The sequence below is a fragment of the Littorina saxatilis genome, unplaced genomic scaffold (assembly GCF_037325665.1).
Source record: "Littorina saxatilis isolate snail1 unplaced genomic scaffold, US_GU_Lsax_2.0 scaffold_1745, whole genome shotgun sequence".
Lineage (NCBI taxonomy): Eukaryota > Metazoa > Mollusca > Gastropoda > Littorinimorpha > Littorinidae > Littorina > Littorina saxatilis.
This window is the reverse complement of record NW_027129578.1, coordinates 1053-20354: the sequence shown is the minus strand read 5'-3', so window position 1 is coordinate 20354 and position 19302 is coordinate 1053. Positions and strand designations below refer to the sequence as shown.

General features: G+C 44.8%; 1 protein-coding gene across 1 annotated transcript; it reads left to right on the top strand.

Moving 5' to 3' along the window:
* Window positions 1–3236: 3236 nt before the first annotated feature.
* Window positions 3237–19078, top strand: LOC138957812 (uncharacterized; the record flags this gene model as incomplete). Its single annotated transcript, XM_070328865.1, is given in 4 exon segments — window positions 3237–4465; window positions 14134–14283; window positions 18475–18555; window positions 18962–19078. Coding segments are annotated over 4 exon segments (679 nt in total), but the record flags the coding sequence as incomplete, so codon positions are not given.
* Between the last annotated feature and the right edge of the window lie 224 nt (window positions 19079–19302).

The window sequence follows — 19302 nt, the reverse complement described above, 5'->3', positions numbered from 1 at the left end:
TTTACATTGGAACTAAGCTGGCCTATGATTGTGTCTGGTGTCCGTGTACAATTTTATTCAGTACTGTACAAGAGCAGTGCAAGAAGCCTTCGACGATCAGTGTTTTAAAGCAACCTGTCTTCTTATGCAGCCCATTTTGATAGCCATCAGAGGTCTGTCCGGGCTTGTGCGTGGGATAACTGCATCATTTTACAGGTACACATACTAAGGGGAAAAAAAGAGTGTTTACGGTAACATAGGCCAAAAAAATAGGGTCGGTAAGTCGGGATTTTTCTTTTTTTCCCCCCCTAAAATCATATTTTTAAATTATTTTGCCAAAAAACAAAGACTTTTAATTTTTTTTTCTTCTCAAATGCCAAAAAAAGTCTAGGGTCGCGCGAAAAAATAGGGTCGGTCGGGATACCGTTAACAACTTTTTATATTTAGTCAAGATTTGACTAAATATTTTAACGTAGAGGGGGGAATCGAGACGAGGGTCGTGGTGTATGTGTGTGTGTGTGTGTGTGTGTGTGTGTGTCTGTCTGTGTGTGTGTGTAGAGCGATTCAGACTAAACTACTGGACCGATCTTTATGAAATTTGACATGAGAGTTCCTGGGTATGAAATCCCCGAACGTTTTTTTCATTTTTTTGATAAATGTCTTTGATGACGTCATATCCGGCTTTTCGTGAAAGTTGAGGCGGCACTGTCACGCCCTCATTTTTCAACCAAATTGGTTAAAATTTTGGTCAAGTAATCTTCGACGAAGCCCGGGGTTCGGTATTGCATTTCAGCGTGGTGGCTTAAAAATTAATTAATGACTTTGGTCATTAAAAATCTGAAAATTGTAAAAAAAAATAAAAATTTATAAAACGATCCAAATTTACGTTTATCTTATTCTCCATCATTTGCTGATTCCAAAAACATATAAATATGTTATATTCGGATTAAAAACAAGCTCTGAAAATTAAATAGATAAAAATTATTATCAATTTTTTTTTTTCGAAATCAATTTAAAAACACTTTCATCTTATTCCTTGTCGGTTCCTGATTCCAAAAATATATAGATATGATATGTTTGGATTAAAAACACGCTCAAAAAGTTAAAACGAAGAGAGGTACAGAAAAGCGTGCTATCCTTCTCAGCGCAACGAATACCCCGCTCTTCTTGTCAATTCCACGGGCACTGCCTTTGCCACGGGCGGTGGAGTGACGATGCTACGAGTATACGGTCTTGCTGCGTTCAGTTTCATTCTGTGAGTTCGACAGCTACTTGACTAAATATTGTATTTTCGCCTTACGCGACTTGTTTGTTGTTGTGCCTAACCTGTACAGCCTACTCGCATAGTAGAATGTTCTGTGTGCCAAAGTAATTGACACCTATGTCAATCTAGGATGTTCATTCAGCAACAGACAAACAAACAAAGCAACATCCGATGTAAACGCCTGGATAGATCTGGTGTGGTTGGCATTCATGATCACGTTTACGGAAAGAGAGGTATCTGTAATGGAACAGCCCGATATGCAGTGCTGCGAAATTGATACCTCGGTTTAGAGAACCAGCAACCTTTGATAAAAGAAATAAGAATGGTGACAGTAATAACAAGAGCAATTAAAGTATAATTATGAGCTCTTTCCAGTGGCTGTTTGTGAGTGTTTGCGAGTAGTGTTATCTGTCAAAGTGTGACATAAATAATGTGTGTGTGGGTGTGTGTGCGTGCTTGTGTGTGTATGTGTGTGTGTGCGCTAGCGACTGTGTGTGTGTGTGCGCGCGTCTGTGTGTGTGCGTGTGTGTGTGCTTGCGACTGTGTGTGTGTGTGTGTGTGCGCGCGCGTAGGTGTGCTGCCGGGCTGCTGCCACCATTTCACCTACATACAGTAGTGGTACTGTGTGGCAGAAGGATATATCAGACCGTGCAGATTTATATCTATACCGCTCTCATTCACCCCTCTCTCAGCCTCTACCATCTCATTTTCCAATTAAATGTGCACACGCAGAATATAATGTGTGCAAATTGCAATAACTTCCACAGCATGACCCACTTGTGGGACAGCTTGCGACGCAAGAGCCTGCAGACCAGCCTTCCACTGAGCGATCGAGGCCACCATTTTTTTTCAGAAAGTAGGGCCTTGGAGTAGGAAGGAGATGTTCGATGTTTTGAGGGGGGGGGGGGGGGGGCGTCAGAAATGTCGGGGAGGGAGAGGGGGGTGTCCTGGTTAGCAGCGTTGTGTGACAAGTCGCCAATGTTTGTCACCTCCCCTCTTTAGCCGTCCAACGCGTCGTGCATGCACACACTCTGCTTCACTTCCGTCCCCTGAGCTTTGGCTTGCTTCGTCGCTGTATGGCGCGCCCCGCCGCCTCGCTTCCTTCCCTGTCCTCTCTCTCTCTCTCTCTCTCCTCTCTCTCTCTCTCTCTCTCTCTGTGACAGAGATATCTGTGGTGTGTGTGTGTGTGCACGCAACGTGCCGCAACATACACACACACGGACTCTTGTTTTTCCCCTGCGGTCCCCGCCCCTCTGTCCCTCTCCCACCCTCAGCCCGTCTCTGTCCCACAGAGACATTCACTGAGCGAGTTTTCGCGAGGAACAGGGTTGAGCTACGGTAGGGTCACTGCGCATGTCTGGTTTTTTTCTTCGCGGAAACGCTGTTGGGTTGTGTCCAGTCGCGTCCCTTGCAACAAGATGGCGACAAGCGCGTTACGGATTTACTGTTGTGGAGAGTTGATGGACGACGATGATGAACAAGCAGTACTGTTTTATTGTTGATGTGAATGTAATGCCAAAACATCGAACTATCGATTCGAACGTCAATGAAGAAGTGAGCGTGAAAATCGAGCGCAAAACAGCCGGGTAAAAGTTCAGGGCGCTAAAGTACATTTGAGCCGAAATCGCACCCAAACTCCTGTTGACCTCATTTCTTCCCAAAATAAACATCACTGCTAAAATAAAATGCATTAAAACCAAGACAGTATACAACCCAGTATCCTTAATTTTTGAAAGGCTAAGTGATTTACAACAAATGTCTTCTCACAATCCGTAACTTTGTCAAAAAATATTTGCAGAAGTTTCTCGCCTCGCCTTGGCAGCCATCTTGGAACTGGAGAGACCCTACGCAGGAAGCAAGGTTGAAAGTTGGTTAACCGGTGACGTCACTCCAGTCGTACCGGACCGAGTTTTTGCGACCTCCGGTTCGACTCGAGTCACCTTAGTTGACACTAAAACTCGCTCTATATCTCTGTGCTCTGTCCCCCTGATGTGTGTGCACTCTCCCACCTGCACCCACCGCACTCTGCGACTGCCTGCTTTCCTTTGCTTTTCCTCGCTTCCTCTCTCTCGCCACTACCGCGCCGCCACACCCCCTTTCCTTCGCTTCCTCTCCTCCCATCCCTCCCTCTTCCTTCCACCTCGTCAGGCCAGCCTACCTACGGCGACAGTGAGTGCGCTAGCCTGCCGCGACTATTTCCAGCAGGCCACGACACAGCGGAGCTCATTCTGGCTTTAGCCTCCGTCACACGCACACAACGCTCTCGCTTTGGGCTGGCTGGCTTTTGCCTATTTAGTCGTCTTCTTTCTTCTTGCTCGCGTCATAGCTCGCCTTTCACTGTTGGATATCGAAAGCTATCTCACAGAGGCCCGAGACTTCGATACGATATATTACTACAGCACTCGTGGTCAGTCAGTCGACGTCAACCACTCGAGCTCGTCGGACTTGTGTTACTTTCCTTCCGTCGCGTGAAATCAATGTCGTTGTACTACTAACTACTTCTACGGTGTTTCTGTATAAAGAAGAATAACTGTCGTTGATTTTTGTCAGTGTTGAAGTTTCTTTACTCCCGAGTTTGTTTGTGCTTGTTGTGGCGAAGAGAACTCGTGCGCGGGGATTTACTTCCACATTTTGTGACAAGGAGAGCGGAACTAGTCGACAGCTGCGGATGATTACCAGCAAAAAAATGGCTTGATGACAGCTCGTAGGGACACAGTCTACTTCACTACTGAGCTCGTACCAACCTGTTGCGTTCGTCCTTCTTTGGAACAAGTCTGCAGCTAAAACTCGGTTCAACGACAAAGCTGACGACTTGAAGACTTTTTTGAAACTCTTACTTTTTTACATTCCTGTTTGGAAGAGAGAAAAAAATTCTCTTCGTTCAATCAACCATGGCTTCTTCACCGCCCACACTTTGCTTCCTGAAGCTGCCCGAGTACCCCCTGTGCCCCGGACCCGAACATACCTCCTTCCTCCTGTCCCCGGTCACGGACGACCCGGATTCTGTGTTGGACCTCTCGCTCAAGAAGCGACCCCGCTTTGATTCCTCCGAAGACAATTACTTCCATTCCTCCTCCTACCGAAAGATGGACCATTCCTCGGACGACGAGTCGGGCCCCAGTCAGGATGAGTACCAATCGTCGGACCCCTTCATGTTCCACCGACGACAGCCCGACGGGGTCGGACAGGGAACCTACAAGAAGCACCTGCTTAAACGATATTGTAAGTGTGTGTGTGGTCGTCATCGTGTTTGTGGGTGTGTTTGAGAGAGAGAGAGAGAGAGAGAGAGAGAGAGAGAGAGAGGGAGAGAGAGAGAGAGAGAGAGAGAGAGAGAGAGAAAGAATACTACTGTATCGAGGTCAAACTATGCAAAGTTGCGGTTTTTTTCAGCCAAGTTTGAGAGCTCCGGGTGCATTTTTTTCTCTGAAAACTCAACCTATATTTTACATGGTTGCCACTAAAATAATATATATAAAAAATAGAGAGATTAAAAATAAGATATAAAAAAAAAAGAAGATGGAAGGAAAACAAAAAATTCTAATTCTAGAAAACCTAGCTGTCCGATTTTGTGTGTGCCTTTTTTGGCTGGCTTTGCTTCATTTTCTTTTTGTCTTCCTCAAAATAAAAGGTGTCGGTTTCCTTTGCTAGAGAGAGAGAGAGAGGAGGGGGAGTGGGGGAAAGAGAGAGAGCAGCGCTGAGGAGCTTTCGAAAAGAAGATTTATGTGTCTGGCTCGCCCTGGAACATCTGCTTACGTATACAGTTGTGTTGCTTCTCTGTCCTTTTTCTCTTCTTGCATTCTCTGTTCTGTGCGTCGTTTTTGTGGACGTCATGTCACAGCGTCCGAGATTATTGTGTTTTAAGCAGTTCGGATTAACCTATATTATACTTTTTACACTGAACTGCTGAGGATGCTGTAGCGCGCGGGATACCAAATTATAAACATGTTATTTCGTATTCTATGTGTTGCCTCTACTTATCTGGCCTTGAGTAGCAATTGTTTTGTAAAGCTTTGAATAATGTGATAACTAAATTATTTGTAAAGAAAGGTCTTTTGGTGATTTTGGCCTTTTCGCAATGTAATGATTTAAGGAATTATGACAATAGGTAATCTAGGACATTAGATAGTAGGCCGGACTAAAAAAATCCTGTATTTATTGCACAACGGCGATGCAACGACATTTTTGTTATCTCTAGCAAAGACTGGTGTGAAGAGTTACCCGCGAAGAGTGAGAGTTGTCTTGACTAGATGATTGGTAATAAATTATAGCTCTAAGCCAGGCATTAACCAGTGACGCCATAATCCGATCAGCATTGCGCCTATTAGTAGAATCATTTTGATGAAGGGGGAGGGGGGGGTCTTATAATCCAGGTCGATGGTGACGTCTTCACCTCTGAGCAGTTTTCGTATTAATGCGTCAGAAAAAAAAAAGATGTCCATGCGTAAGAGAGAGAGAGTGAGAGAGCATCTCGCGTGGTCAGATGGTCTGTTACAATGGTCAGTTTCTCCTGGTTTGGGGGAAAAAACCGAACGTCTAGTCCAGACAGTGATCACATTTTGTGGAGTCTTAACGAGGTAGAATCTGTCCGCTGCAGTCGGTTTTTTGTTCTCTCTCGTGGTTATGATTTGCTGAAGTCAATTATTGGGAGATTTTCGTTTTCGCTCGCAACAAGTGACGTCAATTGCGGGTTGTTTATCTTCTGAGATGCAAAATGATGTAACATTAGCTGGGTTTAAGACTGATCAATTAGCCTATTCGGGATCGATTTAGTTTCCTTTGAGCTCATGATCTGAGGTCACGTCTTTGTAAGTCACGTTTGGTTGGGAGTTAGGCAAACCAGTAGTGGTCCTGGTAAAAAAGGAAAGCATTGTTCGTGACCAATTTTCGATCAGACTGTTACTGTTGATGGTCTATTGAAGTGCAATAAAAGGAAGTGGATAAGGCAAGTAGTGATTTGTTCATTACATGGTATCTATTTTCCCTCTGTTACTGAGATCGGGAAGGGAAAGTCAGTTTCCGTTTTGGTTTCAAGCCAGAGAGGAAATTACAGTGATCACTATCTGTCTTGCTCAACATTTTGACGGACAATTCAAGCAATGGACAAAAGACAAGGAAATACCTCGGCTGGAGACTTCTTGGACCCTCAACCCTGAGGGCGTTTGCATTTCCGCGTTCTTCCTTCTACTGTCCGTCGCACTCGGTCCAGTGCCAGCTATGTTGCGCTTGTTTCGGACGTTGTTGTGTTTGTGTGCGTGTTTGTTCGTTCTCTCGCCCTCGCCAACACCTCTCGGTCGCTGTCCGCTATCCCTTTTTTCCTTTTCTTCTTCCTATCCTCTTCCTGCTTTGCTTTTTGAGGAGTCCTCCCGCCCCCCCCCCCCCCCCCCCTGTCGAAGCGGTTTCCTTTTCCACATTGGGATTCGACCCCAGTTGCACTACAGCGGTGAAATGCACCGAGGGTCGGAGAGTGCGGTCCGCCGTCTTGTTACAGCACGTTAACTCTTCTTTTGTTTTGTGTGCTCTCTCTCTTGCTTGCCCTCCTGTGTCTCTTTTTCCTCCTCCCTTTTTTGCTCTCTCTAGCCTTCCTTCCCTGTATTGCCCTTTCTCTTCCCTTTCTGTCTTGGTGCATGTTTGACCGCCGTCAGGTATTTCTGGCTCAGCCTGCTTCCGCAAGAAGAAGGGGGGAAACAGGGAGAGGGGAAGAAAAAAATGTTGGTGTGGCATCACACGGAAGGAAGGATGATGATTATTTTGGGGGGCGACTGCGGGTTATTGAGGTCCGCTGTGTGATCGAGCAAAGAGAGACTGTCTATTATTATCCGCCTTCCCCTTCCTCCTTCTGTCGTCATTTCTGTAATTTAACTCTTTCCCTTTCGTTTTCCTCTTCTGCGGCCCGTTGCAAGTCCTTGCGTCTCTCTCTCTCTCTCTCTCTCTCTCTCTCTCTCTCTCTCTCTCTCTCTCTCTCTCTCTCTCTCTCTCTCTCTCTCTCTCTCTCTCTCTCTCTCTCTCTTTTGCCCTTCTTGTCTGTGTGTAAGTGATCTATTCAACGCAGTTAAAATGGATGGATTTGATTTTTTCGAGGAAAAAGGCTGCAGTGCAGTAGGGTCAATCGATTTTTTATATTGATGATAGAAAAACAAAAAGGACGTACACAAATACTGTAGCCTTCTGTGTCTGTTACTACAGCAGGTTTTAAAACCTGTTGCAACACTTGGTTGATTAAATGTTGATTAGTGTTCGCTTATTTTGTATTTTCTTATACAAAGCGTGTGTCTAAAGGGTTTGGGCTAAAAACAGGACACAATTGACAAATGTAATTATGGTTTTGACTTGGGGCTGTTTATCACTGGTATGAATATTGCAGCTGTCGCTTGCGTTTGAGCAAAGCAAGCGTTTCTATTCTGGTGTGTCCACATTCTGTGTCGTCTTTTGTCGTTGCTTTGTCACTGGTGTCAATTTAGAAACGAAAATGATGAAAAAAGGAAAACATAAGAGCTTGAATGTTTCTACATAGAATTTAGAAAACAAGCAACATTTATGGAAAAGATTGCTTTATGGCCCGAACAAAAAAAATGACAAGTAATACACATTAAAACAAGAAACAAAAAGGCACTTGATCACATTTGTTCTGAATTTTTAATACAACCGTTTAGAAATACCGTTGATTTTAATTCATCACACTCAACCTCATTGTCTGGGTTTTCCCACACTCGGAAGAGATTTGTTCTTGTGTGACCGAATTCTCAAGCGTAACTTGCAAAGTCATAGTCATACTCTAAAGCGGAAATAAAGGAAGATGTCTCTGCGTGTGAAAGGGGAAAATAAAACCACTTTGTTGTTGAACAGGCCCTCGTGTTGACTATTACGCATGAAGCGAGCATGCAGAAAGAGCAACAACCTCTTCAACAAGGTTATTGATAGTTGGGTGTTATGTTGACCTTGTTGAGTTGGAGTAGACTTAATACGGACATAATTACATTCTATTCTATTCTATTCTATTGATCTTGTTGAGGTGGAGGGGAGTTATTACGTACATATATATATATTTATACTATTGACATTGTTGAAATGCAGACAGAAAAAGCGACAACTTCTTACTTTAAAAGGGTTCTAGATGATGGGAGTATTGAAGGACACATATATTCTACTGACCTTGTTCAGATGGAAGAGAGTTTTAACTGACATTTTTCAATTGATCTTGTGTAAACGAAGGGGAGTTTTTATTTCCGGAATTGTTTTTATTGACCTTGTTTTTTTCCGCGCGGTCGACCTATCCTATGGAAACTCGAGTCACTGACCTGAACTGCTAACCGATCCATACAACAGCCAAGTTTAGCCCGTCGTGTATTGAGTGTTAACGATTAGTCACTTGTGTGTTTATAAGTTTAAACGCCTCTTCAAAGGCAACTCTTCTAAAATATTGCGCGAGTTCAATGCAGCTATGAGGACGTATCCGGTTTAAAGTAGTCAACGTTCTTCAGTTTAAGTGGTTTGACATTGTTTGCTCCGTCTCTTGTTTTTCCCCGATTATTTTTTTACGTTTCGTTTTTCATTTTGTAATGGCCATGCTCGTTGGGTGCACCAGGAAAACGAAAGACAAGGATAGTCGCGTAATGGCTTTGATTTTTTTTTTTAAACGAAGTTGTCAAGCAAGAGTGGATGAGGGCGTTATTAGGAGGAGCTGTCTTTTTCTTCCCCTTTTTAAAAACATTCTAAGTCTGAGCTCTCACACACTTACACATTGAGGTATCATTTTGGGATTGTGTTGCGGGGCGTTGACACGACAGCAATTGCGAACTCGAACCCCATTTTCCTTTCATGACGTTGCAGCTCGTGCGTAGGTAGGGAGGGAGACAGCTATTCACCCAGCTAGCAGAGCATGCTTCTGTGCCCCTGGTTGCTATTTTGTATCTGTTCCCAGCTAGCAAACACCCCCTGCTCCACTCCCACCCCTTTGAAAACTTACCTTCCTTACTTCTGTACAGTTTCTGAAGAATGCAGGTATAGCCATAGTGTCGTTTCAGATTCGCTGTAAAGGTGCTTTTTGACGTGGGCTTTTATTGTCGGTGAAAGGAAACTTTGAAACGAAAAGAGGAAAAAGGAAGAAGGGGGGGTAGAGAGGTTAGTTAGTATTAGTTGGTTTTTGTCGCCATTAGAATGGCAACACTGACAGGAAAGAAAGCAGAGGAAGTTGGGTGGTTGTAGCGGTTGCGGTATGAATATGCAACGTCACACAAAGGCGGCTCTTGTCGTCAAAAAGAAGTCTTCAGCCTTTAGCTAAACAAGAAGAATTTTCCTGGGGGAAGGAAGGGAGCGGGGTTGAAGTGAATGAGCTGTATGGGTAAAAGACCTTTGGCCGAATTTTAAAAGTTTTCCCTTTGAATCTGTGAATAGCGATTAATTTATGAGCGTGTTTTTCTGTTTACCTGATTGGGGCTCGGCCAAGATTGAACACAACGGCTGCTTCTTATGTGAATGCATGCCCTTCAGCGGCGTGAATGCATGACCTAGCCCATATATATGTTTAATGAAACTAGGTATGTTTGCTTTCAACTCTTGGCACTGAATATGATTAGCGCAGAAATTAAACCCACCCCTGTTTATCTCTTGGCCGGGTATATTTAGAACGCGAAAAAAGGGCCTCGAACAATCTAGGGGTGGCTTATAACAAAACCGACTTGTTTGTCTGAGCAAACAGGAAATGAATGCAGCTGGGAGTAGCGCTTGTTTGCTTTAAGTGCGGACAGTTACGTAGGACCAGTGACGCATATTATAATGTGTGTCTCTTCTTTTGTGGCATAGTGTTTGCCTAACATATAACTGATTACGCACGCGGTCTATAGCGTCAGTCGCTTGGGTGAAAACAAGCATTGAATCATCTAGTCTTTTTGCTAATATGCCTTAGCTCCACACCCTGTCACTATAAGGACATGTCGTTTGGAGCACTACTGCAGACAAGAGCAAACAACTTTCAAGTCCTTCACAGTGAGCAAATAATGAAAAGAAGAAAAAAGTAAAGACAGAAAGAAAGAAGGTGGAGACGTATTTTACATATAAAATTATCCACCTTTAGTTGGTGTCAAGTCGGTTATACGACAAATAGAATAACACTGCATGAACTCGATCATCAGAATGGATATGGGTGTGAACAGCTAGCCGTGTATTCATAGAAATCGATTAAATTAAAGATCGGCGGTGGGAGGGAGGGGATTTAAAAGTTTTATTCCTGTGCAGATGCACTGCTTCAATCGCGGGTTGTGAGCTGGATTTTTCTGTATATATTGCATTTGCACCACCCACACAAAAATATAATAATTGTTAGAGCTGGTTGGGTTGTTGCGGTAATATGTACAAGAACAGTAAGTGTCGCATGATTTGTGTGTGTGCCTGTCTTCACTTACATAGTCATTTGTTAAAATGTGCGAGATAAACTGCACGTGATTGGTTCGATAAACAAGGATCGGCCGAAGTAAGCGCACAGGTGTGTACTACTATACAGGTGTGTACTACGTATGTACCAACGAAAAGTTCGATACTGGGCTAAGTAAGCTGAGGACGCCTCACTAAGGTTGAGTAGTAAGGACACACACAGTGTCAAGTATTTTATCTGGCGACACACAACCTAAGCAGGGCCCCCGACAGCAGACGACGAAAAGTAGGTTAGCCAAGGAAGAGGAAATAGCGCAGGTTGCGTATCCTGAACCTTGTATGGTATCTTGGTCCCGAGTCGAGCCCTGCAGGGCCCGTTTGATAGGTAGCCAAATTAGAATTGTAGTGAGCGAGCTACGATAAGCGGTGGGCCAACCTTGTTGAACCAGTTCCGATTATCTCTCCGTCATGCGAAGGGACACGTTTGCTGGCAACTTGCCCATCCGGGAGAGGTGGTATAGGGGTCTGACCAGGCATACGGAAACACTGTCTTTGTAGTGCAATGTGTGTGTATGTATATTCATAATGTTAGCCCCCCCCCTCTCTCTCTCTCTCTCTCTCTCTCTCTCTCTCTCTCTCTCTCTCTCTCTCTCTCTCTCTCTCTCTCTCTCTCTCTCTCTCTCTCTCTCTCCTCTCTCTCTCTCTCTCTCTCTCTCTCTCTCTCTCTCTCTCTCTCTCTCTCTCTCTCTCTCTCTCTCTCTCTCTCTCTCTCTCTCTCTCTCCTCTCTCTCTCTCTCTCTCTCTCTCTCTCTCTCTCTCTCTCTCCTCCTCTCTCTCTCTCTCTCTCTCTCTCTCTCTCTCTCTCTCTCTCTCTCTCTCTCTCTCTCTCTCTCTCTCCTCTCTCTCTCTCTCTCTCTCATCTCTCTCTCTCTCTCTCTCTCTCTCTCTCTCTCTCTCTCCTCTCTCTCTCTCTCTCTCTCTCTCTCTCTCTCTCTCTCTCTCTCTCTCTCTCTCTCTCTCTCTCCTCTCTCTCTCTCTCTCTCTCTCTCTCTCTCTCTCTCTTCTCTCTCTCTCTCTCTCTCTCTCTCTCTCCTCTCTCTCTCTCTCTCTCTCTCTCTCTCTCTCTCTCTCTCTCGATCTCTCTCTCTCAGTCTCTCTCTCTACCTCCCCCCTCCTTGAGCTATGATAGATACGTATGTGTGTACATAACACACTTCCATTTACTGCTTGTTCTACATTTGGGGTTAAAAAAATGTGTAGATCGAGTTGAACGAACTCGGGGTGGGAGGGTTTGAATGACAGTTAGACGGCGCACCCGAGGTAGGACAACTCATTCTCCCCCCTCCCCCATTTTCACTGGATCCTTTTTATTTCGGGATTCTTGATTGCTTGGGAATTTCTTGTTTAAATAGAAGTTGGCGAGCAAAATCGATTGAATCAGTTTGCCGAATGCCCGGGAACAGTTAGGTGAATGTCCTGCTCTCTGTCTGGGGAATATATCATTACTACATTACTACATCGTAATGCACATGTGTGTTTGTCCGGTGACTCTATCGCTCCTGCGTAATAAGTTTATATACCGGCACGGTTGGCCTAGTGGTAAGGCGTCCGCCCCGTGATCGGGAGGTCGTGGGTTCGAACCCCGGCCGGGTCATACCTAAGACTTTAAAATTGGCAATCTAGTGGCTGCTCCGCCTGGCGTCTGGCATTATGGGGTTAGTGCTAGGACTGGTTGGTCCGGTGTCAGAATAATGTGACTGGGTGAGACATGAAGCCTGTGCTGCGACTTCTGTCTTGTGTGTGGCGCACGTTATATGTCAAAGCAGCACCGCCCTGATATGGCCCTTCGTGGTCGGCTGGTTAAGCAAACAAACAAACAAACAAAATAAGTTTATAGCCCCGCCCACTCTCACTTGCAGGCCCCACCTGAGTTCAGAATGCACCCAATCAACAAAAACAAAACAAAAACAAACAAAAATCCTAAACGAAAAGTGTATTACTACTACAGTATTAAGAATAATTGTATTCCTGAAAACTGAAAATGGGGTTACATAGTTCACTCACTATACGACTGTGGCAGACGTCACCGGATGCTTTTTATCTCGAAACGTAGCATTCGCCGGGTGTGCTATTGTTACCTTTAAACCGTCTTTCCTCCAGTCACCCACTCACATTTCTCGGGTTACACAACGCCTTACGGCAGGTGCTGCTACCCTGTCTGTGTGTGTGTGTGTGTGTGTGTGTGTGTGTCCGTGTGCGTGTGTGTGTTCACATGACATGCCCTCTTTGTCGGAAGTTTTCCTCGAGAGGCGCCCAGAATAACCAAACTTTATTCTGACCCTCTCCACCTAGCTGAGGGCATCGGACCAAATTTGGAGCGGCCGGATTACTAGACCAGGCGCACTTTTAAAGTTAAAACTTTGAGAGAGGAAGGGCATTCACACGGCCTTCGGTTGAATAGTTTTCCAGAGAGAAGTGGTTGTTCCTGTATAAAACAAAACAAAAGTATTCTCTTAACATAAAGTGGAGTTAAACTTTCTGTCAGAAAGAAAAAGCGAGGAAGATAATAATTAAGGCCAAATGACACCTGTCGGCTTGTCACTGTACGGAGACTGAGTGAAGTGAAACATAATTCTCGGGCTAATTTGGGCACCGTTTCGCTTTGTTTCGTGTGCTTTGTACACTTGTAGTAGGGTTTGCATACCTTTTGTCCTTGTCCTTTGTTTTCTGCGAAACACACACACACACACACACACACCCCACACACACACACACAAACACACACACACACACACACACACACACACACCCCACACACACACACACAAACATGCTCTACATCCTAAGAGCTTCTTGTATGGTCTAATTAATTATTTGTGGTTTTCCGATGAACGAGCTTTTTTGCCAAATGAATGAGGACTTTAGTGCGCGTGTTTAATTAGTATCGATTTGCGTGTATAAGGGGAGGAAGGGTGAATGGGGAGGGAGGGAGGGTTGTTGGTTTTAATTGGTGACGCTTAGCAGTACAGATGACCCAGGAAAACGCTATTTTTGTTTGAAAGAACTCGCAATATAGGCAGTTGTTGCAAAACAAGTGAACCTGAAAAAAAGAAACAGAAGGAAGAATGAAAACAAGCAGTAGCAAATTAATCTTTGTTGTTGGGAAAAAAAAGAACAGACAAGCGGAGGGGGCGGGGTCACAACGTGGAGGAGCTACAATTCACTCCAGAGAGCACGAGGCGACGACAACAACATCGACCACAAGACATGTTGCTGTCTAACACACACACACACACACACACACACACACACACACACACACACACACACACACACACACACACACACTCCCTCCCTCTCTCTCTCCCTCTCTCCCTCTCCCTCTCCCTCTCCCTTCTTACCCCTCCTCCCCTCCATGCCCCAAATCTCGGACACCCTTCACAACAAAACAACAACAATAAAACCATCTATCATCTAGAGACTTTGACAACTAATGAACATCCTTTGTCTTGTGTGTGTTACAGTGGATGCATGCGAACAGCAACAGCGCAATGGCCGCCAGGTGGCAGCAGAGGCCCTTCTCAGTATGGACAGTCCTACCCCGGGCAGCGAGTCCAGAACCTTTCTGCAGGGCATCCTCTCGTCGTCTGAGAGCAGCTTCCACCACCACCAAGGTCAGTCACCTCACCCCTTTAAACTTAAAGGCACTGCCCTCCCCGCTTAAACCATTCCACACTTGACCATGGGATAAGACCAACCCTCTAATTAGATACGTATCAAAAGGCAACAGCCTGGGTGTCCACTGTGGGCTTTTTTTTATTTATGAGTTGTTTGATTCAAAAGCCACTTACCCCGTATCCTCCTATAGTGCTGATTGGAGTGCATAGACGCGTCACCGGGTTACATTATCGATTGCTCACTACTTGCCTGTGCAGTAATGTGCTGGCTGGTTCATAAACTGGGGCCTGTTTTCAACGGTGTGGGGATGTCGAGGTCAGTGACAGCTTGTTGTGACTTCGACGAAACAATCTCATCGCCTCATTTCATTAAAGAAAAATTCTCAAAGAATTTCTCTCCATTTACTTTTAATGCGCAAGTGCCGGAACAGGACACCGACTTCTATTCAGTATGTGTATACTGCTATTGTGTAGTTTTCAAAAGTGTCGTGGCAGTTGTACCCACCCTACCCTACCCTGCATATTTTCAATTTTATTCACCGCCATTGACACTCCCTTTTCCCTCTCGATTTAATGTGTGAGCGTGCGTCATTTACCCTGGCGTGGGGAGAGAAACAAAAGCCTTGTTGTTTTGACGAACAAAGAACGCAGTTTTTGTTTACCATCATTTTTGTAAACCCCTCTGCTGTGTCCATGAAGTGACGATCACGCACAAACAATAATCCCCCGTTAATATGCTACGCCGTGCTCCCTCCCGTCTAAGCTGCAATAACTCGGTTTCCTCGCACGGGCTGCTTTCGCTCTGAACGCAGCCACCGAGTCGGTTTAAAAAGTGAACCCGGATGTTATTTACATGTTCGGGGACTGTCACAAAGCCTAGTTGTACACCACACACACAGATACGTCGCACTCTTGACTGCAACTTACTTCCTTCTCTAGCATGCCCCGAAGCGTGTATGATGAATGCTGAGGACATTTTTAACGCTGAACTCTAAGCAAGCTGGCTTTACTTGCAATGACGATAGTCTTGGCCCTGCAGGGAAAAATCGAGAAGCCAGCAGGAAATGACCGGCCCTCATTTGCATACATCTACATACTGTAAGCAAAATCACAGCTAGGTCTTCGAGACGTTCCCGGGGCCTGTGACCGATACAGTTCTGGTTTTCCAAGTCCCACACTATAAATAATATCAATGTCAATGAGCGGATGATGGGGGCCGGGTTGTTGTTTCGGAATCGCACTTCCGTTTGTTGCTGGTGTTACAGGTTCTGTCCGCGTTCGTTGAATTATCAAGTGCCTTTGTCAGTGCGTGTGAAACTGTCATCGGTTAATTGCTTCTACTTATGTCCGTGTCATTTTTTTCGTTTTGAGTGGGGTCTTAAGTTCAAACCCGGTCGAAAGCATCCGCCCTCTTCAAGACTGAGTTATACATATTTTTCGTTATCATAATTTTCTTAAAAATCTGTATTTTTGTTGTTTTTTGTTGTTGTTGTTGTTAATAATAAACATTTCGGTGAACTGTTATACCGTTTATATAGATTAAGCTTCATGCAAAAACAAAATCAGACTGTTCAGCATTGACCGCTTTTTTTGGCTGTCAACAAACGTTAAAATATTCATGCCATTAAAACGCATACATAAACACACCTTGACTTTGTTTTCCTGTATGAGTAATACCCCTGAGAAACAAGACATTCAAGCCCTCTAACTCAAAACCGGAACTTTAGGGACGGGTAACAGTTGACAGATTTGAGTTACCACCCAGTCGGCACCTGGTGTTTTCTTCACTCACGAACATCCTCGAAAGGGAAGTGTTTTGGGTATAGAGTTGAAACCCCGGAGGGAAATGACGGCTAGAGTTGAATAACTTCTGTGAAATTCTCAGCCCTTTCGGGGAAAAATGGGACTGGACGGATTTCCTAACGAAAGAGAAACCGGAAGACGTTAGAAACGGCGGCAGAAATGAATTAGCATTGTGTTTACACCGCGGCGCATTACCATCGTTTACGTGGGTTTTATGAAGACTGAAAACAGACAAGTTAAGCTATTGAAAATGAAAGATCCCCCTGTGCAGAGCAGGTTGAAGGGGAAGTCCTCAATGCAAAGAGGAATGAAGGCGAAGCTTCACGGAAGGCAACAGCGTTGAATTAAACATGTCCCACAAGATGTTTCCGAGTGCAGTTGGGCGCGGTAGGGGGTCGCGAGTGCAGATCTTATTGCCATGGCTACTCTCTCTCTCTCTCTCTCTCTCTCTCTCTCTCTCTCTCTCTCTCTCTCTCTCTCTCTCTCTCTCTCTCTCTCTCTCTCTCTCTCTCTCTCTCTCTTTCTCTCTCTCTATTTCTGGTCAGCAAAGAAGAAGTTGTGGTATTTTACGAGGGCCACGGAGGGCAAGGCTAAAGAGAGTTGCAAATGCACTACAGCCAGAGGGATGCGGGGTTCGTGTCCACAAACCGCATCTTCACCTGGAGAACCACCGTCACCTTGTTCGCTTATGGCCTTCGTGTTGACATGGGGCCAAGGCAACCCCTTCCGTGAGGCTGTTGGACGCATCGACATGAGCGGGGAATAGGGAGGAGGGTTCTAGGAAGGAGCGACGGAATCTCTCTCTCTCTCTCTCTCTCTCTCTCTCTCTCTCTCTCTCTCTCTCTCTCTCTCTCTCTCTCTCTCTCTCTCTCTCTCTCTCTCTCTCTCTTTTCTTTGCCGTCTCCTCAGTGTTTCTAAAGGTGGTTTCCCCCCTTCCATTTTAGCCACAATGTTTGTGCGTTCGATCCCCAGGTGTGTGCTCGAACTCTTTGCAGCCCCTACCGCGGACCGGTCGTCAGGTTCAGACTTGCACCGCTGTCCGCCATCTGCAAACTCGCTCCTCTCTCCTTCCCCTCCCCCCCTTCCATGTCTCTTGCCAAACGTCCCGAGGTCGACCGTCCTTTTTTGAAGGTGTTCCAAGCAAAGTGTGAACCCCTCTATTTTTGGCTTCCCTTTCTTCTTCTCTGTCTCTTTCCCCCTCGATCAACGCTCCAGAATCGGTAGCTGCTTGCTATTTTGGGGGTAAGATTCGATCAGCCGTCCTGTTGCTGAACACACACGGAAGGTTGATTGGACATTCCAAGTGTGGACAATCCAAAACAGATCTTTCCCTCCCAACAGGGCCGGCCTTCTGTCCCCCCTCCCCCCTTCTGGAAGCACACAACCAGATATAGGCCCAGCGTACCTGATTGCAAGATGGCTGAACCCAGTACGGAAGTGTCACAGATTGGGAGGGGAAAAAAGAAGGGGGGGGGGGGGTATTAGGTTGGGAGTCGGTATACTGGAGATGCAAATTCAGCGACAAAATGTTTCTGGCACACAGAGAGAGATAGAGAGCGGATGCTCCCTTTCCGATCTTTAATCTGATCGTCATGGTGAGCGCTATATTGATCATTGACGTCACTTGCCAGGCTAATTTCGGCTTTTCGACGTCTAGTGGTTTATTTATTTTCATCTTCTTAAATCGCTTTTACCGTGTATGATTAAAAGCCCGTGTGTCTGCTTAGGCCAAAAAAAAAAAAATTGTCTGTTTAGGGTAACCCGACCGACCCTATCGATTTGGCGCCGACCCGAAAACTTTTTTTTTATTTCAAAAAAAAAAAAAAAAAAAAAGAGGTAAAAATGCTAAAAAGAGACATTTGGCGTTTCTTTCTCTCCCTTTCTCTCTGTTTTATTTATACGTTAGTTTTGAAACATATATTCATCAAATATAAGAAGTGAATGTTCAGCCAACATAGCATAATTACAAAAAAAAAAAAAAAAAAAAAAAAAAAATTTACCTACCTACCGACCCTACTTTTTTTGGTCATGTTACCCTAAACAGACAATTTATTTTTTTTTGGCCTTAAGTACAGACAGTTCAAACAAGCTTCGTGAAGCATTGATGAGAAACAAAATGTGATCATATAAGCAGAAACAGTGATCTGTGACCATAATGGCCTTCGACTCATTGTTTATTAAGTACTGACCAAAAAAAGCCCTTTTGTGCGCAAACTCTGTTTTCCTAAATACTATTGTTTTGGAATTATTTATTTTGCTAAATGACGATTGTTTTAAAATGTTTTATGTTTTTTGTTGATTTGTTTTTAATTCTCTATTGTGTGAGACGATTGTTTTGGAATGATGTATTTTACTAAAGGACTGTTGTTTTGTGTGTGTTTACAGCATCCTTACCGCCCAGTCCGGCAGACAGCGGCGTATCAGACCTTGACAGCGCCTCCGATGACGTCAAGATCCGCATGCAATGTAAGTCACTCTTGTCTTATGCTCTTCTTGGGCACTCAGGGCTGTCTGAGACTTTGTCAATGTCTGTCTGTCTATCCAAGCCTCTCTCTCTCTCTCTCTCCTCTCTCTCTCTCTCTCTCTCTCTCTCTCTCTCTCTCTCTCTCTCTCTCTCTCTCTCTCTCTCTCTCTCTCTCTCTCTCTCTCTCTCTCTCTCTCTCTCTCTCTCTCTCTCTGTAAAAGAGTGAAAAGGAGTTTATTGCTTTTGTTATTTTTGTAGATTTAGCAGAATTCTCTTTATATTCAAACACCTCGACAACAACAAAATTAAATAGAAGTGGTTTTGATGAATAAATGATTGATGATTTTCTTGGTTTATAGATATGGTTTTGATGAATAGATGATTGATGATTGTGTTGGTGTGTTGCAGCCTTTGCCCCCAGCAGCGCCCAGGGCCCGTTCCTCTCTGCCTACTGCCAGCCTCCCCCCGCCCACCAGCCCCTTCCCGCTCACTTCAACTCCGCCACACACATAGCCATGAGGCCTGGTGAGTTACCCAGCATACAGCCAACGCGCAAGCACGCACACCAACACACAGATCATTTGGATAATTTACTTGCGATCAAACACATACATACACGCACATGAAAGAGCTCTCACAATCTCTCTTTCTCACATTCATTTTTCTTACAAATACGTTTACTTTTTCACATACACGCACGCACTGGCACGCATGCACGCGTACACACACCCACACACTTTTTTCCTTAT